The sequence below is a fragment of the Phoenix dactylifera genome, chromosome 1 (genome assembly GCF_009389715.1).
Source record: "Phoenix dactylifera cultivar Barhee BC4 chromosome 1, palm_55x_up_171113_PBpolish2nd_filt_p, whole genome shotgun sequence".
Lineage (NCBI taxonomy): Eukaryota > Viridiplantae > Streptophyta > Magnoliopsida > Arecales > Arecaceae > Phoenix > Phoenix dactylifera.
The window spans coordinates 19847461-19872689 of record NC_052392.1 but is presented as its reverse complement, the minus strand read 5'-3'; the positions used below and the strand labels follow the sequence as shown (position 1 = coordinate 19872689).

At 39.0% G+C, this 25229-nt stretch overlaps 2 protein-coding genes across 16 annotated transcripts; one reads left to right on the top strand and one right to left on the bottom strand.

Moving 5' to 3' along the window:
• Positions 1–316: 316 nt before the first annotated feature.
• On the bottom strand, positions 317–7699 carry LOC103701681 (tRNA-specific adenosine deaminase TAD3). 5 transcript variants are annotated; one of them, XM_008783838.4, is made up of 9 exons: positions 7468–7699; positions 7300–7351; positions 7051–7121; positions 5621–5742; positions 5009–5091; positions 3563–3668; positions 1761–2252; positions 1404–1516; positions 317–825 (listed from the first exon to the last, which is right to left on the bottom strand). In XM_008783838.4, exons 1-9 carry the CDS (start codon positions 7526–7528, stop codon positions 618–620), a joined length of 1308 nt encoding a protein of 435 aa, XP_008782060.1. In that variant the 5' UTR covers positions 7529–7699; the 3' UTR covers positions 317–617. The 5 variants fall into 5 exon arrangements, with proteins under 5 accessions (XP_008782060.1, XP_008782062.1, XP_038985042.1 ...); XM_008783840.4 differs by having other exon boundaries at positions 3563–3665; XM_039129114.1 differs by lacking the exon at positions 7300–7351 and having other exon boundaries at positions 5621–5705; positions 7468–7694.
• Positions 7700–9527: 1828 nt separating this feature from the next.
• LOC103701682 (RING-H2 finger protein ATL56-like) lies at positions 9528–23318 on the top strand. 11 transcript variants are annotated; one of them, XR_005512881.1, is made up of 5 exons: positions 9552–11009; positions 12556–12685; positions 12792–13771; positions 15723–15795; positions 15886–16285. XR_005512881.1 is itself a non-coding variant. In XM_039129099.1 (3 exons), exons 1-2 carry the CDS (start codon positions 10077–10079, stop codon positions 15762–15764), a joined length of 975 nt encoding a protein of 324 aa, XP_038985027.1. In that variant the 5' UTR covers positions 9553–10076; the 3' UTR covers positions 15765–15795; positions 15886–16285. The 11 variants fall into 11 exon arrangements, 6 of the variants coding, with proteins under 6 accessions (XP_026658266.1, XP_038985027.1, XP_026658267.1 ...); XR_005512890.1 differs by lacking the exon at positions 15723–15795 and having other exon boundaries at positions 12559–12685; XR_005512879.1 differs by lacking the exon at positions 15723–15795.
• Positions 23319–25229: the final 1911 nt, after the last annotated feature.

The following is a 25229-nucleotide window of genomic DNA, read 5'->3' as shown; positions in this document are numbered from 1 at the left end:
AACCAAAAAAAAAAAAATGATGTAAATCATAGGGCGCAAGCATGATGATAAACCACTAGATGACACGACCTCTTAATGACACAAACCGAGAAATGAACTGAGAATTTTCATATCATTAGGTGGTCATATCTTCCTCATAATTCAAGTGAGGTTATCCAGTCCCACCTAACCTACCAAACCCACTCACCAGTTCCCTTCCAATACATGCTATAAAAGGATTATAAAATAAGTAAATGATTGGTTTGCTATTAAAGAAGCAGTTGGATTTTGAAAGCTTCCGGCTATCATATTATGCAAAAGATATGAATATTGTTCGTATTAAATGCTGAAGCTATTCAATTATAATATATCGACTTGTCATCCCTGGAGAAACTGTCTAGATAAAGATGGGAAATATATAATTGCTTGCATATTAATGGTGACCATAACACCTGAAAAGAATACAAAGGTTCCAATGATTTGTCAGAAACTGTGAACTGGAGATGTGCCTTAATGTTCACATACCTCTCCTTGGAGGAGGCTGTGTGTCAAAGTTGGTGTATTCCCAAGTATTTGGACCTGATAATTTTCTTTAGATAGCTCTTCCCTCCTTTCTCTAAAAAAAGATTTACCAGTCATCAATTTTGTAATGGACAGTCATCTGAACCATTTGATTCTACCTGGTAAAGGGCTTTTTCAGGTATCAAAATCCTAAATACAGAGTAATGATGGTTCAAGCTTTTCTCTCCTTGAAGTCTGTAGACACTACCCAGTGCACCAGCATTTGGATTTGGCAAGGCGTAGAAAATGCGCTGAATTCTTTGATGGACAAGTGCCATTGCACACCTTCATATATAGAACATATAAAGAGAGATCAGAACAGATCCTAATGTGTGAATGCTGCAATTTAAGACATAGATATCAGAACATATACAAGGCAAAATATTCAAAGACAAACTCAGATAAAGGCTAGGAGCCAAAATAGTGTACTGGAATAAAAATTGGAAAAGAATCAGTTTGGACATGCATGACATGACCAGAGCGTTAATTTAGTTTTTAGAATAGAATTGTTTAGCATTCTTGGTACTCAATCATCCAATTCACATTTAAAGCCTCGGAGTAAAAGCAAGATATGGAAGAATCAAAGCATATTTCCAATCTTCATTTAAAAATTTAACAGAGGGGATCATACAGATACTGACGGGCAAATGTTCAATGAAATGATAATAAAGTCGTTACAATTTGTATATAAGTTCATGATATTTTGTCTGAAACACATTGATCTTGATGAAAAACAAAAAGATTTGACTGAAACTAACAGAAATCATTCACAGGCAATCGAAGACTATTGCTCAACAAGTGAACTGCAATATGCTTCATGCCAGATTACTGTATAAGCTTCAAAAAATGGATTGGGAACTTACATTGCACATGGCTCCCATACGAGGTAGATATCAAAACCAGTGCATAGATAAGGTCGCGTTGTTTCAGAAGACAAAGAATTGGTACCATCTTTGTTGACTAAGCTGTGCTCGTTCTGGAATATAATCAAATAAAATTGAGTCAACAAACAATATGGGAATCAACAAGTAAGTATGGAACACGAACAAAAAAAGGATCTGAGGCCTTAGACAGAATGCAGAAATATAACTAGAAATGCTGTCAGCCATTTACCTCCATAAACTATTGTGAAAAGTGAGTTCTAATGATGTTAGTAATGGTCCATATCAAGACATTACCAAATGTCATACATAAGATCAAGTGAAAAGATTAAAGCTCACTTTCAAAACCTGGGTCTTCTGTCGCTTTGCCAAACTGCTATCAGAAGCAAACTTTAAATCATGATCCAGAATAGACAGATTCTTTGAAGATCCTATGCTGGGGAATAGCTGCCTATCCCTTTCAGCAGCTTTTTCAATAGCAATAAGAGCAGCATGCCTCAAAGGATGCCAGGGATAGTTGTTTCCACACTGATGTTCAGAGTGTTGATGGTGTGGTCTTTGTTCTGCCCATCCCCAAGGGTTTAGACAAGAAACGCCAAAGTACAGGTCACTGCATTTATCAGGTGAGAAATTTGGAAATAACCGTTCTTTACTGCTTGCCAGTCCATCTGCATCAGATTGAGTGGAGGTGGTATTTGCCTCCCGTTCAATGCAACTGACAAGTTTTGAGCCAGTTTCATTTGTCAATGTAGACCTTGGGCATGTTTGGTCACAAGCACTTGCGATAATATGCCTACATGAAGGATCAACTATCACAGCAGCATTTACAACCTAATACATCAAAGAATTTAAGTTCCATGAAGTGCATTTAACATCAAATTGAACACAATATAAACAGAAAGAGCTACATGTTAGGTTCAGATGTACGAGTTCAAGTAAAATATCAAAAAAAAAAGAGATTGAACATGCTTAAATTTTGATTGCAAGAAGATATTCCTACAATACTATCAGCTTGGCAACTAATTGTAACTTTATTAATCAATAAAGCTCCACTTTCTTTACTTTTATATTAACATGAAAAATATGGCACAATGTAGTGACGACGTGAAGTGTTTATATAGGCAGTGTTTCTTCAATCGTCAGCTGAAAGCAAAAGTACCTGAATAAGTGAGTAATGTGAAAAATGGAGCTAGATATGGACATATAATGTGAGTCACAGAATGTGAGTTCAGTCACCATATTGAGAAAGCTAAAGTTGGATGCATGAGAAAATCAGGAAGGATAGGAGGGGATCTTGGTGCATATAGGAACACATAAATCAAGGAAAATATCATGGGTTGGCAACTGAAATATCAAGACTGTATATGGAACAAAAATTAGATGAAGTCCTTGCTAGAAGAGTTACTAGGCTTTATCCAATGGCTCATGTATTGAAAGGAAACGCTGATAATCCTGGATTATGTAGTGAGAGTAGTGAGAAAAGATATACAAATTGCACTCACAGAGGAAGATGAACTTGACAAAAGAATGAAATGCAAAAATAGATTTATATAGGTACAGCTAAACATTACATAAGCCCTATTTTTTAAAATTATGGTTATAAAAAGACACATCCAGTTAACAATTTTTCGAACATGAATGAAAAAACAAGGAAAAATCAATTAAAAAAAATAAAGATAAACCTGATAGAAGAATGTAAGAAGATGTTAAGTTTGAACAAAGAAATTTCCAAGTTCCCTGGAGAAGCATGACATATGAAACACAACCTCGAAAGCATCATATGATGAGGTACTATGCTAATATCAAAAGAAGTTCCAAAATTTCTAAGAAAAAAGTTTATGTTAATTGCATAAGCTTCTCCAAGGATGGTGTCCTAGAGGGAGAGTGAACACAACTTCAAAAACCTTCAAAGATCTTTCAAAGAAAAACATGTACCACACAATGCTCTACAAAGTCATTAAAAATAAAAAATTGAAAGCACGGCATTAGATGATTGGTACCATTTTAATTGTACAAAAATAGCTTAAATTTCTTGCATCTTCTCATATTGTATTCAGAACGTCAGAAAGGAATCAAATCTTCAAGCCAAGGAATCAAAATGGACCAATGCAGTAGAAGTGAGAAGCATTATATAAACATACCTTATCACCATGGTAGTGTGTTTTTGCTAAGTCGAACGCAACTTTCATGCATTTGAAGACATATTGTGATTCCTCTTCATTAAACCCAGTGACGCCATCAGCACTGCTATATTTGCAAAGAAGAAAAAATAAATACTGGACATTGATATATAGTTTTCTGTTATATTATATAAACTAAATTCTTCAAAAGTAATTGGTAAACAAGAATAAATGGCATTTATGCTTCCTTTCAGATCATGAAAGCCTAGCATCTGCGTCCATCCTAGAAGCCGAGCATAAAGTTGTGAGCTATCTTTTTCTCTTGGCTGGTTCTTTATTGTATCTCTTAATTTATCCACCGATCAACTTGTCATGCTTTTCCTATTTCTTTTCAAAATTTGTTGAAGACTAGCAATCTCATAACATCTGAAATGTAATTGCTGAGATTCCAATTCCCTGGATAAGTTCTTAAGATAATATCTACCAGCCCCTTAAAAGGATCATATAAAGGATATATCAACTATAATGTCACTAGTCAGAAGAAAAGGTTATAGTAGTCGAAGGCACCTAAAAAAAATAAGGACCTGCAGAAGAAATTGTCTTATCTTATATAGTTAGATGACCATGGAGTAATCAAGTAACCAGCATGCCAAGCATGCTGGCCCAACTCTTTTTTCTTCTGTGTACATTCTGACTCAAATATATGAAGGCCAAACTTGAGCTCAATAACAGAACTGCATGAAAGATACTCCCAATAAAGTCTTATAAATAACAAATAACCACTGTTATGGCAAAATCTTCTCTTTTAAACTATCACTCTAGCTACAGTATAAATATTCAAATGAGAAAACTTGGAAAGGAACTAATGTAATCTGGCCCATCTAAGAATTTACATAAATAATTGTTGGCAACTTAATTAGAAGACTTAATATAACAATTACAAACTTAGTTATAAGGCTTAATTTGTTAATGCATAATAAACAGGATTATTTATTATATCTTGTGAAGCTTAGTTATGATTACACATTTTTACCTGGTTATCCAAATTAAACATTCACCTAAATGAGAAATATTTTTAACCAGGATAATCCATAAGCGTTCTTCATAGCTTGATATCCTGCTTCTTCAGTAGAATAGATAACAATACATTACCTTTACTCTTCAATGTTCAATACAGTTGTTGAGAAATATAAAATATCACATTAAAGCAGCTTGTATAGTGCATGATGAACATTTTCTTCCCAGAGCTGTTTTAGGATTAGAAAGGTAAAGCTTTCAGCATCTTTACTTCAACAACTCTTTAATTTAAAATTACAATTAATTTTTTTTTTTTTTTGAGAAAACAGGAAGACCAGGCGTGTCTGTATAACACAAAAACCATGTACACAGAACCTGTGAAAGCAATGGCTACACTATAACTTAAACTAATGTTCATGATGCACAAGTATAGAAAGGAAAGAAGCAAACTTGGTTGATGGATGGTAGGATGTTGGCCAAAGTTTGCATTGTTCTTCCCATTCTTCTTTTGATGCAGCAGCATACCTCGCAACCTGGAAGCACTTTCCAACATCAATGCATGTAACTCTACTTGTTGTAGAGTTGATTCAACACTCAAATATCATAAAAGCAACACTTACAAAATACCATTCATAACTTAAAAAGCAACTGACTAGTAATTAGTTTTTTGTCGTATAATGTTACTTGTAATAATTAGAAGGAAATTCAGTGGTACAGATACCATAAAACCAGTTTTCCATGGTTTACTAGCAACTTGATAAAACCAACTTAGGAAAAGCTTCTGTAATTTCATTCTCTATCATCCAATTATAAATATCTATCTACACCTAAATAAACATCGCATTCCATTATTTCTAACTTCTTTTTTGCAAAGATTTTTTAATATTAATGGTTAAGTACCAAATAATCTGAAAACCTGAAATCTGAAAGACTTTAACCTTATAATTTAATCATTGCCTATTTTTTATGTGACACCAACTTTGGATTTTTAGAATTTGCAAGTGAAATCCGTCATTAGTTAGTAATTCAAATATAAAAACTAGGATTAGAAGGATTGCTCACTTTTGCATTGAAAGGACTCAACTGGTGGGCGTTTATAAGCTGAAGCACATCATTTGGTATGTCCTCCATGTGGTTTTCATTTTCACTGGAAAGACATAAAATCACTGACAATTCAATTTTTCCTGCCAAGAAAGCAAACTATCACCATAGCCTAGGACAACACCATTACCTTGAATCTTGAAAAAGCAAATCTCTTGTTTTCAAGTTGAGAAGACATAAGCACAATGCAGTCTTAATAATTCTTCCCTTATAAAAGTACATTATGTTACAAAGAGTTATAAGCTAGAAGCTGCAAAGCATGGTCACACATTTAGGCAAATTTTATCACAAAAAAGGAGTTCAGTGAAGATGACAAAATTTGCATGAAATAGGAAAACTCTCCTTCATTACAAGTAATCAACTTCAAAGAAAGAAGTAAAAAAAAAAAACTGGATAAATGGCAAATATAATGATTACCTAAAGATAAATCTGAAAGGAGCTGAGAAGTGAGACAGTTTTACCCATCACAACACGGTAAAGAATAGATTAGATTTTGATGATAAAGTACTTTTATCAAAAGGACAAGGTAGAGCTGTCAACTAAGCAAGCCATTCATAAGCATATGAGCCAATCTGAAAAGTCTGAGAACTGAACTCAAAATAGTTACAGGCCAAGCTTCAGATTTGTTCACCCTGCTCATTTTTGACTTGATTAAGTTTGATAGATAAATGCATAGATAGATATGACTCAGTCTTTCTTTTTTTAAATATATGTTTGTTCAATATCAATATTAATTTAATGGAAAAAGTACATCTAAGTCAGTAAATAACTCAGTTGTTAAATCAAGATCCAACAACAGAATTAGCAGAACGTACACTGTCTGGGGAGTCTACAACTCTCAAAAATCACTTGAACGAGCCATTTGGAACAACAGAGAATATACTTGAAAATAAGACAGCAAAGCTTAATCCTGGAAGTTAGTCTTGAGATTTGATCAGGCTTAGCTTGAGTTCCAAAACGTTACAACACTAAGTTGACCATTGTCTAGCTCACCCAATCTCAACTTGAAAACAACTCTCATACTCAGAAAACAGCCCTAATACTGAAAATACCTAAATGCACATATGAACAATTTCAATAGGGTGCTAGAAGCTCTGTCACTAGGCGAAATAGAAAGACAGGTAGAAAGGCAAAAATAAGGGAAGCTCAGGCAACGATCGTTAATTTGCATAAAAGATAAGGTGAGGGAGGCTAAAAAGGTCACGACTTGGTACTCGAGAAATGCAAATATTTCTTGGCCAAATTCACTGACATCTTCCTCTTAACATGTCACGGTATTTCTATAGCACCCTCCATAAAATCTAAAAATAACCCACCTGCTTCATTCACCAACAAGCAACAGTAGAACTGGATATAACACTTAGTAATATTTTGATGGGAAAAAATTGCACCTTCGACAGACCTCCTTCGGACCCGTTTCACATGGCGAAGATTCTCAAGGGGGCAAACCTGGTTCAGCTGCCTGCCCGATCCAAAAAATCAAGAACACCCATCACAAACAAAGCCCACAAATTCCAACTTACTAAATCAAGAAAAGGAACTTGCAAACTACAATAAACTTTGCTCTTCTAGCGATAGAAAAAAGAAAAGAAAATCCTTTTTTCATGAAGCAATCAATACAGGTGATAACATCTGCTGACCTCACAAGGCTGTTTGCAAGCTTCGGCTCAATATTAGAAGCTAACACATCAACTGAAATAGATATATATATATAAAAAAAATTAAGAAAACAAATCCCAAAAGAAAATTTACTTAAAAAGTCCAGCGAAAGGAGGAGGAGGAGAAGAAAAAGAAGAACGAAGAGATACCGGTGGACTGTTCGAAGGAAGATGTAGGCTTTGCGGGTATGTGAAGGATCTCCCACTGCATCGCTTATCTTCTTTCCTAGTTCTTGCCGGCCGGATTACCAGAAGAAAAGCTAGGGTTTTTTCGCGGAGGACGGGGCGAGAGACAAGACCGAGAGTTCAAGAAACTCGAGTTGGGGAGACGAACGGTCGGGCAGTGAGGGGCCTAAACTAGCGGGCCATCTTCGGTTCCGCGCACGGTCGGCGCTAACTCGGACCGGGCCGCACTCGCTCGGACCACGTTGGGTTTATATAAGGTTAGAGGGAAGGAAAAGGATCCCGTTTACAAACGAAAGAGCTCGGTGAGGAGTTCCAGTAGGGATGAGGTTTTTATTCGGCAAAATGTATAATATTTAAAAAAATATTTTTAGTATATTTAATTGATCATAAAAAAAATAATATATTTTAAAATAATTTATATTTGGTTGAGCATTAATTTTTTTGAAAAAATTATGTAAAATATATATTATGCTCTTAATAAAAAAAATTATCTATTCTATGATTTCTATCTAAAAATTTGAAGATATTTTTTTAAAAAAATCCTAATTTTCAACTTATATAAATATAATTTTTTCATGTTTCATATAATTTTTTTATAAAATATAAAAAATTTATTTCTATAAAAATATTACTTGTTTCAGGAGCCGGTTTTTTCCGGATTTTGCTGAAAAAAGAATAACTGAAGCAGCGTGGGAGGGAAACGTGGCTAGCCCCAGCGTTTGCTGAACATCACCGAGGCTAGGCCTGTTAACGAGCCGAGCCGAGCCCGAGCTTGGGGAGGCTTGGGCTCGGCTCGTTTCACAGAACTCGGGCTCGGGCTCGGGCTCGGGCTCGGTACCGAGCTTTGTATTGAGCTCGAGCTCGGGCTTGTTTGGTAAAAGAAAAGCTCGGGCTTGGGCTCGTAAAGCTCGTTTCGAGCTTGGGCCCGAGCCCCATAACAAAAATTCATATTAAATACCACAACAGTGAGACCTTTTACGAAACGTTACATCCTGTAGATGGTGATGATTATAGTCAGATCTGGGAACAGGGTGGTTCATTCAAACTAAAAGAATATATATTAGGATTTTTATAGTATTATTGGCCATGTGTCGCGACCCAATAGGAGGAGCCTAATACTGACCGAGGGATAATTACTGTTAGCCCTTGTCCTTTGCAAAAAAAGGGCACGAGTTACGGGGTTAGGTTGGCTTGCTGGGGGTGCAGGAGATGGGATGGTGCAGTGCTACAGCTGTGACGCTGTTAAGGGGGCGGCGACGTCTTTTCAAGGGGGTTTAATTGCTGCGGCTGAGTAACAGTGGCTGATTTTTTGCTTGAGGGAAGAGGAAAACTGGTCCTGTACGACATTCTGTATGGCAATGGGGTGTGGGCTTTTAAAAGCTGGCAAGTGCGGGTGAGGGGAGGGAAGAGGGAATAAAAAAAAAAAATAAGATTGAAGCAAATCCAAAGCACAGAGCCCGGCGTGCTCCGTGCTTGATAGCAGACAGCATTAAATCACGAGCTTGTTTGGGCTCGTGAGCTGTTCGGGCTCGAGCTCAGGCTCGAGCTCAAATTTAAACGAGCCTCATTTTAGGCTCGGGCTCGGGCTCGTTTGACTAACGAGCTGAGCTCGAGCCGGGCTTTTAACGGGCCGAGCCCGAGCCAAGCCCGAGTAGCTCGGCTCGTTAACAGGCCTAACCGAGGCTGATGCTTGACGAGCATTGGACGGTTGAAGGTGCATCTCGAGATATCGTGATTCGTGAACGATTGGTCGCATGTAGAATAATTTGTAGGCATATCAGCCGCTGGATCATTTTGGCTGATTTGGTGGTGGGCCCAGGCACCAAATCTTTCTGTTCACGGATTCCATCGTGCTCCGCGAGCAAGCGTTAGGCGTTCTTCAGAGCCGGAACGGGTACAAATTGGCTTCAAGATCCGTGTATGTATAGCCGATAGTACGATTCTTCCGAATCTTAAAGTCCACGTTGAAGCACCCGTTCTGTAGTTGCAACACTGTGTCGTCGTCGTGTCGGAGCTGATCCTCGCCTGCTGACGAGAGCTTCCACTCCCGCGGTATTGCTTTCTGACGAGCACCGGCTACTGACCTCCGACGGCTGAGATTCCTCCACGTGGCACCAATGGGAGGTCACTGCAGCTTGACAGCGATTCGCCGATGCCGACCCTTCTCCGCCCTTCCCTCCTCTCCTCCATTTCACTGCTGCTCCCCTCACCCATGCGCTCCATAGAAGAAGGAAAGATTCGGAGGAGGAGAGAGTAATATATGTTTACCAGATGAGTACCAGTCCCGATTTCTAGCTATCTTTTAGAATCATTTCTCAGTGCTAAATTTATGTTTACGGTCCTTTAATTCATGTAAAAATACCATTCTTGTAGGGAAAGAGATTAGTGCTGCGGCACCATAATCCTATTTCCTGCATTAGAATGATTCAAAGATGGAATTTTTCCACCCAAAGTGCCATCTTTTAGAGGACCAATGCTTTGATTTGCTTTCGAATCCTGAAAGATGACACCTTTTTTATTATGATCGCTGGTTTTCCCCTATATTGGGCGGCCAGTTCTCGTTCTTATAGCCGATGGATAGCGCACAGGGGGGCATCAACCACCTCCCTGCTGGCCCAGGGCATTCTCCTGTGCCGGCACCAAGGGGCCCGGACAAGGGGAAGAGGGACGAGTGGAGTGAGAGCGGTGTGTTGTGCTTGCTAGAGGTTTATGAGTCAAAGTGGCTCCTTCGGAACCGGGCGAAGCTGAAGGGGAGCGACTGGGAGGACATAGCACGCCAGGTGTCTGCTAGGTGCTCGGGAAGGAAGGCGCTTAAGACCCCCGCTCAGTGCAAGAATAAGATTGAGTCAATGAAAAAGAGGTACCGGGCAGAGTCGGCGGCTGCTCATGAACCAAAATCATGCTCTTCGTGGCAGTTCTATGCCCGTATGGATGGCTTGCTGAAGGGGCCCCCAGATTGCATGGCTCAGACTAAGTCCAATCATAATATCAACCTTCAAGCTTTGCCAAAGGTGGCGGCGGAGGTCGAAGTCGAGGGGCGCTTGAAGGATAGCAACCAAGATGATGCGTCAAACGCATTGCCAGTTGATGCTAATGCTGTCAACAAAGACAACGACAGTAAGAAAGAGAGTAAGGGTGATAGCGATGCGAGTGCCCCAAGAAACAAGGAGGCGAATGCCGAGGATGGGGCAGGGAAGGATGGGAATCCGTCCAAGAAGAGGAGGAAGGGATCAGGAGATGAGGTGGCAGATAGCATTAGGTTGCTGGCTCAATCGATTTTGAAAATTGAGCAGGCAAGGATAGAGATGTACAAGGATTCTGAAAGGATGAGGGTGGAGGCAGAGATTAAGCGTGGGGAAATGGAGCTCAAGAGGACAGAAATTATAGCAAAAACCCAGCTGCAGATTGTGAAGCTTCTCGCAAAGAAGTCTCGCGGGAGAAGCAATAAGAGTGAGGGCTCATCTTCAAGAATTGAACTCGATATGCTACCAAGGAGAGATGGAATGGTCAGTAATATCCTATGCTCCTTTCTTGATGGTTTTTAACTCTTTCAGCAGCTGTCCTCTTTCTAAATCAATGATAATTTAGGTTTTGGTTTTTTAAGTATTCTAGTGAGTTATGCAGTACAAAGCTTCCTTGTACTGCTGCTTTCAATGTTTTCCTTATTATGTATAATTTCTGCATTCCATCTATGTTCGAGGGGCTTGTCTAGAATCTTTGATATGAATTGTGAGAAGTAGCTTTCTCAGTTTGTACGATGCAAGTGATACAAGCATGTCAAGGTTGAGTTATAAGATGCCCTTTTGTGCATCGTTGCAATTCAACAAGGAAAGGGCTATAATCTTTATACATAGTTTACTGACAAAACAGAAGCAACAACAATAATCATTGTGACAATTACTTTTTGTACCATTAAATCAACAAGTTCTTCTTGAAAATTATTTTTTCGCTAGTTCTGATTACCAAATACCACTACTTTACTTTCACTATCCTAAAATAGTCTATTTTTTTGCTACACTTAGTTTGAGACTCTGAGTGCACCTGATAACTTTATCCTCATACGTAACCAAGAATGTTTACACAAAAAAGCATGAAGGTTGACTATGGATAGTCTCTTTGTTTTGCAGGGAGTTTGAGGACTGAGTTTTGTATCGTGCCTTATTTTCATCAACAGTTGCAAACTTTTATAAACTTTTATGAACTACTTTTCTGGGTTTGCTACTGCTTGCATTCGAAGTTTTTTTTTTTTAATTTATCTATATGGTTCTATGGTCATGCCTCTCTTTCTATCAGTATATCTAAAGGACTTTACATTAATATAACTTGATGACAGATTCACTAGTTTCTATGAGACACAGATGTTTTCCTGGTTGCATGAGTTTTTAATTAATTAACATGCTACTCCATATGAAATATGGCTTTGAGGTCTCCAGTGTATTCATGTTTATAGACCAACACATAATATCTCGGTATTGTTACTACAGGATTGCTTTTTAAAAGGAAGAGTTAGTAACAGGAAAGTATTGCCCATAACAAGGCAGCAAGCATGATAGAAAAAAGAGAGAACAGAAGAAGACCAAAATAAACAATTTGTAGAACCACATGTTGTCTAAGAGTTATCTTGGTGTGTGTGTGTATATATATATAATATGAACATGTGTGTCTATCAAAATAGGATTCTTGTTCATATACTAATGTTTGATTGATAATTCCTTACTAATATCCTTGTAAAGTTCCGTTACCCTGCCATATAAAAACAGCAGCATGAGCATGTGTTTCTTCAATTATTAGGAGAAGATTGAACAGTAAATAAAGCTCAACCTTCTATTATGCTTTACTAGAAGGGTGAAATTTTGTGCATGGCTTAGAAAAATGAGAAAGGGTTTGATGGCTTAGAGTCAACGATGGCCATAGTTGGGTTTCCTAGGGCTCAGACCTGAGGGCCCAAATAAATAAAGAATGCCAAGAGTATGAAATCAGCAACAGTGAGATAGTATTTAGAAAGCTTGAATTTTGAGTTCATGTCCCCTGATAGAAAGAGAACTTGTGCAGCAGCTGCTTGGACAAAATGCAATATGTCATTACAGCTTTTATGGGAACTTGGTACATCAGCGAAGGCTCATTCTATATTAGCTGAACAAACAATACATGGAGGATTATATAGGAAAAAAGAATGCAAAAAGTAAGTACATTGAATTTGTTTGTGTTTGTAATGTATATGCATTATTATAAGCTGCTACAGATTTTCTCTTTAAGGCTGCCCAAACACATCTCAGTTTGTATGCCAGGAGTTCGCAATGAGAGAGATTGATTGATGGCCATAAGACATTTCAATAATTTGGTTGATGTGGAAGGGAGGATGTAAGAGGACAAGCAGATAAGATGGGACCATGGAATTTATTCTAAACGGTGTGTTGAGCTGATACTGAAGAACACATAATCATAAAAGAGAAGTCACAAGCACTAGAAAGGCATGAAGCAAAAGCTCAAATGTGTGATCTCTATGATAACATAGGTCTGTTAGCAAGCTAAGATGTTCCAAGAGGAAACTTCATGGAAAATGTCCTTCAACAACAAGGACGCATACTATGATAAGGGCCATTGTTTCAAAACGGGATCCTGCTTTGAATAAAGCCAGAAGAGGTGGGTTGCAAAGTCAAAGTTAGTAGATGTTGAAATAGACTATGTTTTGAAGAGTGAAGCAGCATGTCAAGTTGCAAGGAAATGACAGTTTAATATGCAGTCAGGATTTGTTGATGGGAAACAGGTTGTTAAATAAAGGCATGCGTGGTAAAAATGGCATTTTAATCTCATGGCATGGTTCGTGATTTGATTGAGGATGTAGGTAAGAAAATGAAACTAGCATGCATGGAAAAAATGTGGTAAATCTCTCTAGTACTTGACACAGGCATGCAGTGTCTGAAATTATAAGCTATGTTGTAGACAACTGAGGTGAAGCTGATTTTTCCAGCCACCGATGGTAAAGATCCACTTAACAACAATCAGCTCTGTTGAACAAAGGCAAGATACGTTGAGCAACAAAATTAACACTGTAAATGGTTATCATAAGCTAATGGTAGATAACTGAAGCTAAGCAGGTGCCATGAGAAATTCCAATCTTGAGGAAGAAATGCGAGAAAGGATGTACAGCACATAGCAAGCTGAATTGAAAGGTCAAGGTAATGGATGGCATGCTGAATGGGCTGTGAAGCAATAACCTGAAGCAAATAACTTCGGGAATAGCAAATATTATGCAGACTTGCTTGAGGTACGCTACATTATGAAATATGCATATGGAATCAACTTATTATGGTTTTTTTAAGTCCAATCCTTCATCTCATCACTCATACTCTTATGAAGCCTGAATTCAGTGTTGCGGGAAACACATCATTTTAATATTCTTTGTATTTGAAATTCAAGTTTTAGTTCCTAGAACATGTCCTATGAGCTCAATAGACAACCAAAAGTGGCTCCACATTCAAGAGATAGAATGACGAAGCTGTATATCTCAATCACTTGGCTGCCCGATGGTAATGAAACTGGGCTAAAAGCATTTCATTTAGGCTTAGATTCGGCGAGCCAAGAATGAGAATCAACAAAAGAAAGTTCAAGATAAGCTTTTAGATAATCGTGAACTCAAGATAATCTTGTGATTTTACCTAAAGAACACTGAATAAAGAGTGTTGTTTGGGCATCTTTAGAAAATTTAATACAGACATACATATGTATACATGTATGTGTATGTATCAGAGTGCGTCACATGTAGAATTGAGAAGGTATATGAGTAAATTTCATAGTCCAAACTTTCTTCCTTCCTCTCAACTTACATGTTTATTGCATTTATCTATTAAACCAAACATGTACCTCCTAATTTCAATTTTTGTTTTTTTGGGCAATATGAAATGATAGGCTCCTGATTTTGGACGTAAAAGCCCACAATAACACCCTAAGAAATGAATGGAAGTTTGAAGAGAAGAGTAGAGGTCTTTTCATTGAAATGATGAGCCAGGACATCTGGCAAAGTACCAAACCATCAATTTGCAAGGGGAAAAAGGTGTAGGAGATCCATTCAACCAGTAATTCAGGGTAAGTAGGTGAACCTGAGTCAGATTAAGCTGGTTCAGAAAAGTGTCAATTAACCCGGATAATGTGGAATATGGGGGAAAACGATATGACGCTCGCTGTAGATTTCTGGCTCCTGTGAACCCAAATGTTTTCTGAGATCTATATTATAAAAAAAACACTAAGCACTATATACCAAAACAGAGGTGTTTTAATCAGTAGATAAGCAGTAGTCTAGCGATTAGATATGAGACCAAGAATTCTAGCTCTTTCAATGAAAACCAATAAAAATTCACGACCTGACACGAAATGCAAACTTGCAAAGAAGATGAAAACTGATTTTTCCGGTGCAAATGACAAATGGTTGGCAGATTAAACATAATGCTTTCGAAGTTGCTTTAATGCATACGCTCTAATACCATGGAACTTAAGGAGCAACTGCAATATCTTGTTTTTCATTTTGATGATATATTAACAATGACCAAGGATAAAGAACTCTATTTGCCAGACAAAACATCACACTTGATGGAGCAAGTTTTTCTTGTATGAATTCTAGCTAATAAAGTTCTTGTGCAGACTCAGAAATAAGGAAAAGAGAATAGCAAATGCATGTGCTGTATTTTTATATGCACTCGATACACTTTTCTGCTAGCTCTTGTAATAGAAATAAATGTTGAAATTGGAAGTGAATCTAAATATAAATTGGTGGGACAGGACATAATAAATACAGTTGTTGAATTGCTCAAAATGAGATATTATGTGTTTCTTACATGATTATGTTATGGCATATGCAACATTCAAGATTTGTATTCTTTAATTCTTAATTTATTTTAGGACCTTATCTTGTACCTTGTCATTCTTTTTGCGACCTAATAGGTCTTCTGTACTACGAAAGATTCGTCCTTTCGTATGCACTGCTTCTTCCCAGCTTTCAGTGCAAAGCTTTTCTTGCTTCCTATCTCAATACAGAGGTTGTCCATGCCTATGGCTATGGTATTGAACATGGGTGCACTGAGGTTCCCCATTCTTTAAAATCATTATTTCACCTTTAGATGCAGCTTGTTCATGGACTTGGACTGCATTTATGAGCATGTGATTTTGCTGAACCTTGATCTTTGAGATCAACAAGTGAAAAATTTGTGTCCACTCCTTTTCAGATCAAACGAGTTGTGAACATTATCTTGATTCTGTTAGCTTGAAGAACTCCTTGATTCTCTATTTGTGCCATAGGTTTGTTGAATCTCTTCTATATTGTATGAAGAACTATACACTCATCGGTCTGATGTGGAAATGGTGACATGGGGTGCGAATATGTTTCAGGATGATTAGCTGCATGGAGTGGATTATTTTCAAAGCAAAGGTTCATATCACGTCATTCTCTGAAGCACTAATATCCATCGATCCAATCTCCAAAATTCGTATGCTGTATCCACCAATGTATCAATCAGTGTGTACCATCAATAATTCCAAAACTGAGGGAGAATTTGCCTCCCCTCAAAAGGGATCTCAATTGGAGCCATGAGTTGAATAATTAATATAATGGGAGCTAACCCTCAATTGCTGAGAACTTTTTTTTTGGCTCTCAAGAAATGCAGGTAATTGGGGTTCACATCTACAGTCACTTATTGTTGTACAATTTTATGTATCTTGAGAAAACAATGGCAGGTACCTGTTTACTTTATTATGTCCCTTGATTTAGTATTGATCACCTGTTACTGTCCCTTTGTGTAGTGGTTGTTGCAGAAATCTCTCTCTTACTTCTAAAGAAGTGTTCTTCTAAAGAAATAAATAGATAAATACATAACTTGGGCCACTCATGGGCATGCAGATTAATTTCTACTTTACAATTTGTGATCGTGAGAAACAACTATTACTCTGCCCTCAGATTATTGCCCATTTCAGATCAGTTGATTCCAAGAACCGTGCGGCACTCATAATTCCAAGCCTTAAACTTCTGCGTGAACACAGGCGCAAACGATTCCCCCTTATGAGTTGTTGTCTTCCTCTAGTCAGCATTTTGCCTCTCTAGCTTTGTCTCTCCTAGTTTCAAGATAAATTCACCTGATGCAAAACGAAATCATACAATGTTTGCTCTCATAAAATATTCACCATGGCTTAATTAGCATCAGAAAATGATCAACTTAAACCAAAGCTGCAATCTTGAAGCTTCATGCCAAGCTGAGGATCAGATGTTTCCAAGGTAGGACAAATGTCACTGTATTGGATCAGATGTACCGCACAGAGGCCAAATGACAAGGAATTAACTAACGTGATCTAGTGTCAAGCATCTAAGCTTCATCGGTTTGCTCAAAATCATGTTGTGCCTGCAACTAAAGACGGGAGCAACGACTTTATCTGCTGCTGTCCTGCGACTGAAGTCGTATTTCACCCGCTTGTAGCATCGCCATTAGCAAAATCTAACACGAAATCTCGTTAACAACTTTCTCGTGTCCTCATCCGCGTGACTGGCAACTTTCTCGTGTACTAAATTTGCTCTCATCTTTTTTGTCTTTTAGTTAGAGCGAGCGACTTGGAGGCCGGTACCTCATCAAACCAATGGACACCTTAAACCGTTCCCTTTGCCCACTGAAAATTAGAAAACCGGTGGCGCGTGTCGGCAAACCCGTTGACTCGGTCTACAAGCACCTCTCTCGTCCTGCTCCCTCCCCCGCACCGCCTATCAGGAACCATCCATCACGATCAAAACCATCTAAAATGTCTCCACGCTGCAATCAACGCCCCTGATCGAGAAATGCTTTTAATTAAATTACTCCACCGGAGGCAGTCAAAATTAAAATTCCTCGATTCCCAGAATATCCCGAACCTTAGAGGCCGGGACGGCTCCATTTCTTCCTCTATCTTGCTTTTCTTCCTCCTCATCCTTTCCGTCGTCCCGTAACCATGCCGCGATTCGATCGCGACCGTTCGATCAGTGCTCCCCCGTCCGTCGCGATGCACCCGCACCAGGCGCCGGCGAAGCCCAAGGGGGGCGCCCGCGTCCTCTCCTTCGTCCTCCAGGCCATCGTCATGGCGGTGGCCCTCGCCCTTTTCTTCCTCTTCGCCGGCGTCGCCGCCGTCGTCCTCCTCCACCTCTGCGTCGCCGGCCGCGCGCTCCGCCGCCGGCGCCTCCAGTCCCGGAGCCTCCACCCTGCCGATTCCGCCGCCCCCGTCGCGGAGCCTTCCGGCCTCTCCCCCGCCGACTTGAGGAAGATCCGGTGCTTCGAGTACGGCGGCGGCTCGGCCTCGTTGCCGTGGCCGCCGGACTGCGCCGTGTGCCTGGAGGGGTTCCGGAAGGGGGAGCGGTGCCGCGCCCTCCCAGGATGCGGGCATGCGTTCCACGCCCCGTGCATCGACCGATGGCTGGTGAGGTCGCCGGCGTGCCCGATCTGCCGCAGGGGGGTCGCCGCCGCCGCGGTGGTGCCGGATCGGATGATCCGGCGGCCTGTGGGATGGGCTTGATCTGTGGATCTCCTGTAAGTTATCTCGGTTTCTTGTTAGGGTTCGTGTACGTGTACAAAAGACGTCTCCTTTTCATCAATCTAGCTATCTTCTTCTTCTTCATTTATTTCTGGCTTTGGTATTTTGATTCTCTTTGGTTGGAAACTACAGTCAATGGAGAGCAATAACCATTGAGAATAGAGAAGTATAAGAAAATAAAGTACTTTTACGGTTTTACCAAAGGACAAGGCACTTTGTTTGTTCAAGTTTCAGAAAGAAATGGAAAAGAATTTATTTATTGGTGGTCGAATAAGTGATGTTATTGCGAGCAGTTGGCAAGAAGGAAAAATGGTATAGCTTCAGATTCAGAAAAGGTGGTTGAGGCCCATTCAGGATGGTTCATTGGGCATTCTTTTTGTTAATGCACAGTAAGAAATTAAATATAATAATTTGAAATATTTAGAGGCAACTGCTAATATTGGTCATATATCCTAGTGTAGCAGCACGTTAGAGGAAGACATGGAATAACCTAAGTTATAGTAGGATAAGTCATATAGCAGCATTTTTATAATGCTAGTGAAGAGAAATATATGTCTATAATTTAGTTGTTTAGATTTTAGATGTGTTGAGTATTGAAAATGACTTGCATCTGAGGTAGTTGTATTGGTTTTGGTGGTTAAGAATTTGTGTTAAATGCATGATAGCAAAATAGTAGGAAAAGATGTTGGCTGTAAGAAACCATTGGGGCAGAGTTTGATCTACCACAAAAAATGAAACAGTAAAATGTGATTATTGGTGGAGCTTATTGTTGTTGATCAGCAACTGCTAAAATGTGATATTTTTTTTTTTTTAATTTTTGTTGCTATAGGATTCTCTCCAACTATTTTGTGATTTGAATCTCTTGACATTTCAGAGTATGTAAATATAAAACAGCCAGAGGAGTGTAAGATTTGGTTGGTGCGTTAAATGCTCCTTTAACTGATCGAGGTCTAATTGTTATTGGTTAAGGTTCTACCACAAAAAATGAAACAGTAAAATTTGATTATTGGTGGAGCTTATTCTTGCTAATTGGCAACTGCTAAAATGTGATAGTTTTATTTTTTTTTTTTAATTTTTTCTGCTATTGGACTCTCTCTAGCTATTTCATGATTTAGATCTCTTGAGATTTCAGAGTTTGAAAATATAGAAACAGCCAGAGGAGTGTAAGATTTGGTTGGTGGGTCAAATGCTCCTTTAACTGATTTAGGTCTAATTGTTATGTTTAAGGATATAAGACACATCTTTGGGAAGCATATAAAAATTGTCAAAATATGGAGGGAAATGCAGTGGCTGTTAGATGGTTAAATGATATTATACATCATAACTTTGACACCCGTAGGAATTAAGTGCAACATGAACAAGTCATGATTGTTTCCCTAAAACAGAGAAATCCTTGTCTTAAACGTTATTCCCCCATTACTTTGTCATCGCAAACATAAACCCTTTTCTTCTAGGTGTAGTTACAAACATAACTCAAATTTGATATTATTATAATCAAACCGTTCTTGATCGAAGTTCATTTCTTTCTTTTCTTAGGTATGCCATGTCCATTGGACAACTTCTGGGAGCTCATGGCCATGCACGAACAGTATTCTGCTACTAATTACAGTAATTATGACACATCAATGACTACTATGCACCATCACCTGTCAATAGAAGAAGAAGATGTGGCATTTGATGTAGGTGGGAAACTTAGTCAGAAATGTTGGACTAGATTTAGAAAGTTGGCATACAAATCCTGAAGTACTTATGCAAAATCTTTGATGGCAAGGATTTTTATCTCTAATACCAGGAACAAAAAAAAAAAAAAGAAAAACAAAAAGCTGGATCATTTGCCCAGTATATGCATTTATGAGGTTGAATCTGAATGAAAAAGGAGGACAAAGAAGTGCATGGAATTTGGCGAACACAATACATGGAATTTGCTTTGGTGGCACACTTCTTATCTCTGCTATTAAGTTTATGGCTACTCCACCATGAGAAATAGAAGAATAAAAAATTACTTGAGAAAAGTAGGGGTATTTTCCCCCTATCTCTCCCTTTCTCCTTTCATATTCTCTTTTGCTCTGTCATATTCTCTTTTATCCTTACATGAAGGCAGGGCATGTTGTCTTCCATTTACATTTGTTGGATGTATTGTTTGTGGATTCGATTACTGGGCTTTGTCCTGGAATTCAATCTGAAGAACGTTTTATTCTGGTCATGTTTGATTCTGTGAATTCTATCTATCAACGGTCAGCCGTGCATTTACGTGTGGAGGCTCAGTTAATCTCATGAAATTTATGTGTGTGGACAATCCTGTTAGGTAGAAATTTAAATTATCTCATGAAATTTATCTGCATGGAGAATCATGTTAAGCAGAAAATTAAATTGGTGAGCGCATCTGTGCTCCTCTCCTTCATGATTAAGGAAATTTATCTGTGTGGAGAATCATGTTAATCCGAAAATTAAATTATCTCATGAAATTTATCTGTGTGGAGAATCATGTTAAGCAGAAAGTTTAATTTGCGAGTGCTTCTATGCTCCTCTGCTTGTTTTTGGTTTGGTTATACTCTTTTCTTTAAATTTGTTTAAAACTATGTGCTAATGTTTGTAAGAAATATAGCAAACGTTTCAGATTTCAAGTTTGTGTTCAGGGAATTATCATGGATGGGCAGAGTTACATAACTTTTACTTATGACAGGCTTCCATGTGTTGGAAATGGAATAAAAGTTATCACTCTTTCTAACTTGTACTGTTATCTGTGGGCCGGAACTGGAGAAAGAATATCCAAACGATGGAATATGTTTATCTGTTGACCTAGCTCTTTCAGTTCCGTTTTCAGTACACCTAGTAACAGGCAACTCCAAAGGTCAGGTCAGGTTAAACGAGTTAGGCCAATTTTTTAACAATTTAAATAGATTTAAACATGTTAAAAAGGTTAAGCATGTCGGATTAAATATAAGTTAAGTATGTTTTAAACAGTTAAAACAGGTTAAATATATCAGATCATAATTCGATCTAATTATCAAATAGATTAAATAGGTTAATCCAATTCATTTAATAAACATATTTAGGTAGGATGTTTTATTTACGATTCAAATTTATTTATGTCAAATCTAAATTTGCTTGAAGCAGGTCATTCTTAGGTAGGTTGGGTCCAAAATTACCACTTTTAGCCTGAGCAAGTTTCGGTCACATGGCATGCCGTCGGTATTCGATGATGCATTTTGGCAACAAAATGCCACAGCAGTTGTTGCATATGCTTTGAGCGAATGCTTGGCGAGGGTCTTAGCTATTGGAGGCAAATGTATCTCCCTCTTTTTTGTGGGGTTATAATATTGGACTGCCAAATTTGTGTGTGGAGGTAAACTTCCCCGTTCATTTATTGTCACCAGTGCCCGGGACAAGGATTCCTGCCTTTTTATACATGGTGGCCCCAAATTTGCAAATGGGTCGGATTGACTCATAATCTGACCTGCTTAGATCGGACCTGATCCATTTTGGAAGACGGTTAGGTTTTAAAATTAGACATGTTTCATTTTTTGGATCGAGTTTGGATTTATTGAATTCAGACCCGACCCGACTCATTTGAAATTAGGATAATTTTGGATTTTCAATCCTACGATCGACTCGACCCGACCTGAATATGTAAACTTATTTAGGCTCGTGGGCTGCAGCCTGCGGGGTGCAAACAAATTCTGAAGCCATGGATTGGTTGATTCAAATCGGACCCGACTCAGATCCAAAGTGGATTTAAATTTTTTGGGTTAGATCTAGATTATACATAGATCCAACCCGGCCTAAATAACTCGTTGGGTCAAAAATTGTAGCAGCTGATCCGATTCGATCCAATGCAATCTTCTATGAGTTGGATCTGAGTTCAAAATTAGAACCCAAACAAGAAATCGGATTGGATCAAGTCACTCATGACTTTGATTCTATCCTTTTCATTTGCACCCCTAGCCCCAACTAAGAATTCTACATGTACTCGTGCTCTTTCCATGTAGGCGTCTGATCCGAGTCCACCACCAATGGCCGTCCCGAACCATGCGCCTTGACCAAGAAAGGTTCAAAATAGTCACACAGCCGGCGCAGACCAAATTATTGGTCAAAGAAAACGAAAGGATAAACAAAAAAAGCCTCTCCCACTTCGATTCTCTCTGCCGTCCCAGCCACCTCCTCATCTACGCAATGCGGAAATGTCGCAGCCAAGAAGAAGAGCCAACTATCTCTGAGACCGCAGCCATGAAGTCCTTAGGCATTCACCGGCTCCATCACCCCCTGTGGGGCGCCCAGAGAAATGGAAGCAACTCCAATGTCTCAGCCACCCTCCTGGTGCTCATCTCATGCAACTTCGTCCTTCTACTCTCCAAGCTTAATCCCTCACCCTCAGCTGATAGCAAAGAAATGGCAGTCGAACCCATTAGCTTCCTCGGCTCAAGGCTCTCAGCGGTAGTCATGGCCTACTTATCAACTTTTACCTACGTCGGGAACCGCCTGTCTCTCCAAGAACTATTCTTAAGAATGCGGCACACATGGCGGAGGCCTGCGATCACTTTGATGTACATCGAGCTCTTTGCCACTGCCTCGGCTTCCCTTCTCTTGTTGCTTAGAGCCTTCGCGGGGGCAACAAGAGGCATGTTTTTGGAGGCTCTGCTCTTTTCAGGCTCTGTTGCTTTGCTGTCATGCTTGGGTCCGGTCTTGTTTGCTCATTCTGAGATTGCCTGCAAGCTGAGCATAGTAGTTTCGGTCGTTGAAGAGGATTGTGAAGGGATGCATGCACTCAAGCGGGCCCAAGAGCTAGTTAAAGGGAGGATGCTTCAAGGATTTATTCTAACAATTGCTATGGCAGCTGTAGAGCAAGCACCATTCGTGGTGTTTGGGTTCGAGAAGGGTGGTAATTGGGGTATCTTGATGTTCATTGTTGCTGGCCCGGTTCTTCTTGTGACGAAGTTTGCTACTTATCTTGTTTACACCGTATTTTACTATGAGTGCAGGAACTTAACAGAAAAGGAGTGTCTACTTCAAGGCAAGAATTGTAAATTTGATTTTGAAGTATCGAGCAAGAGTGGTGGTGAGTTTTTATAATTTCATGTTACCATGAAACTTAAGTAAACAAGTAATTCGAAAGGAAGGTCTGAGTTTTGAGTTCAAAGTTTCGTTCTTTATTACTCAACCAGCTTCAGGTATCAGAGGAGGTAACTGAGACTGTTGAATTGCGAGGAGATTGGATAATGAAGCCACTTTTAATAAAATATCCGGGAATTCTTTGATTTGCTATAGTCATTTGCCAATTTAGTCTTTTATGTCTGAAAGTTGTTTAATTGGCATTGTTAGTTTGGTTCCTCTGAAATTCCCCCTCATTGAAAAGCTCAAAAGATGGTTGGTACAGTGAGGAAATAAAAAAAAGAAAAAACTAAGGGCTCTCCTTGTTTTTTTTCTTTTTCTTCTTCTTTTTTTTTTGTTTGAGCAGAGGAAAAGCAAGTGAAATATAACAATGATAGAATGCCCTTCTGTGTTTTGGAATTAGTTTTAGTTGTTGGGATCTTCAATCCATCATAAATAGTGTCAAGAATCGGGAAGTTTAAACCTTGATGGGTCAAGTCGCCCACGGAGTGACTTCAACATCCTTGTGCTATGTTTTATTTTGTGTCATGGTTTCATTTTCAAGCGCTTCTTAACCCTTGAGCTGCTATAATACTCTCTAGTTCTAGCATGGCGATATTGTCAGATCAAAATATGCTCCGATTCGTAGTACCTAAATAATCTAAAATGCTTCTAAGTGAAAATACTCCAGTTCAATGACCCTTTTCTGAGAGGATGCTACTTAAACAAAAAATATGGCATTCCCTAATTAGCAGCCCAAGGGAGCTTAACAATTTTTCACATTTCAAAATCAAGGCTCAAGCTAGAAGTAAATATTCTGTCCTCCCCATAAGAGTATAGTCCATCTCTTTTCTGAGAAATGCATAGTCCATCTCTCTAAGTAGGAGGCAAGCATTCAACATAGGATAGTACCAAGCAACCAATCATTTTAAAATTATTCTTAGTTTCTTACCAATGAATCATGTGCTTAAGAAATCCCGTTTACAGTCAATAAGCACCCAATTTAGCTAAATTTGAGGATGAATTAGAGGTTTAGCTAATGACATTCACTGGAGCTAAGCAGCTGCTCGACTAGGTAAGGAGAAGAAGTGCATAATATCCTTATGATTCCCCTTTCATTTAGTGGTCTGTACTGAAATTCCTGTAATACCGTCCTCCCTCCATTTAACAGCAACAATAGACATAAGAATCTGGCAGATAATGCAGTTGTATCAAAGTTTTTGGGCATTGTATTACCATCCGAAGAATTACTGAAGCAGGGAATGAAGGAAAAAGTAAATAAGCATGAGTTGAATTTTTTTTCTTTTTCTTGCTATTTGCTTTTCTTTGACTATGAGGTGGTTTATGCTGTTGCAATACATTTTTTTGCTCAATAAAAAATGCTATCATAGTACATTTTATTACATGCAGTATGGAATATTGAAATCTTTATCAACTAGTCCTGAGTTGAATCTGGAACTATATATAAAACACTCCTATAAATTTCATGGAAGGAGAAGCCGTTCAGCTCCACCTCAAGAAGATAGAAACTGGAAGATATGTCCAACCCAAAGGCAATGGGTGTCCTCCGAGCATTTTCAGAGGCTTTCAGGCTCTTACATACAAATCTGAAGCCTATGATTTCAAGCATGCTCCTTGTGCTTGTACCCTGTGACCTTCTGTCATCATTAGCCCAACAATACCTCCCTCCGCTCCTTGTCCTGGATGTAAACCTTCTCCTTCATGAAACCGTTGCTATCCCTCCAAACAAAATTGAAGTCCAACCAGTTAGTACCATAATCTCAAGCCTCTCGCAGGTAGTTATGGCGTACTTGTCCATCATAGCCTGCTCCGGAAGCAAGCCATCACCTGATGCATTGTTCCGGAGAGCCGGAAAAACATGGCGGAGACCGGCCATCACCGTACTCTATGCCAGGCTCTTCCGGCTGCTGCCTCCTTTGGTACCGACCTCTTGTTTTTGTGAAATTCTAAGCCCATCGGTGGTCATGGGTTACGTCTCGGACTGGATGTTCTTATTAACAAGTTTTATGCTGGTTTTTGGAATGCTTGCATGAATCGCGGTTTCATCTGTGGTGGAGATGTGGGGTCTTGTGGCCTCG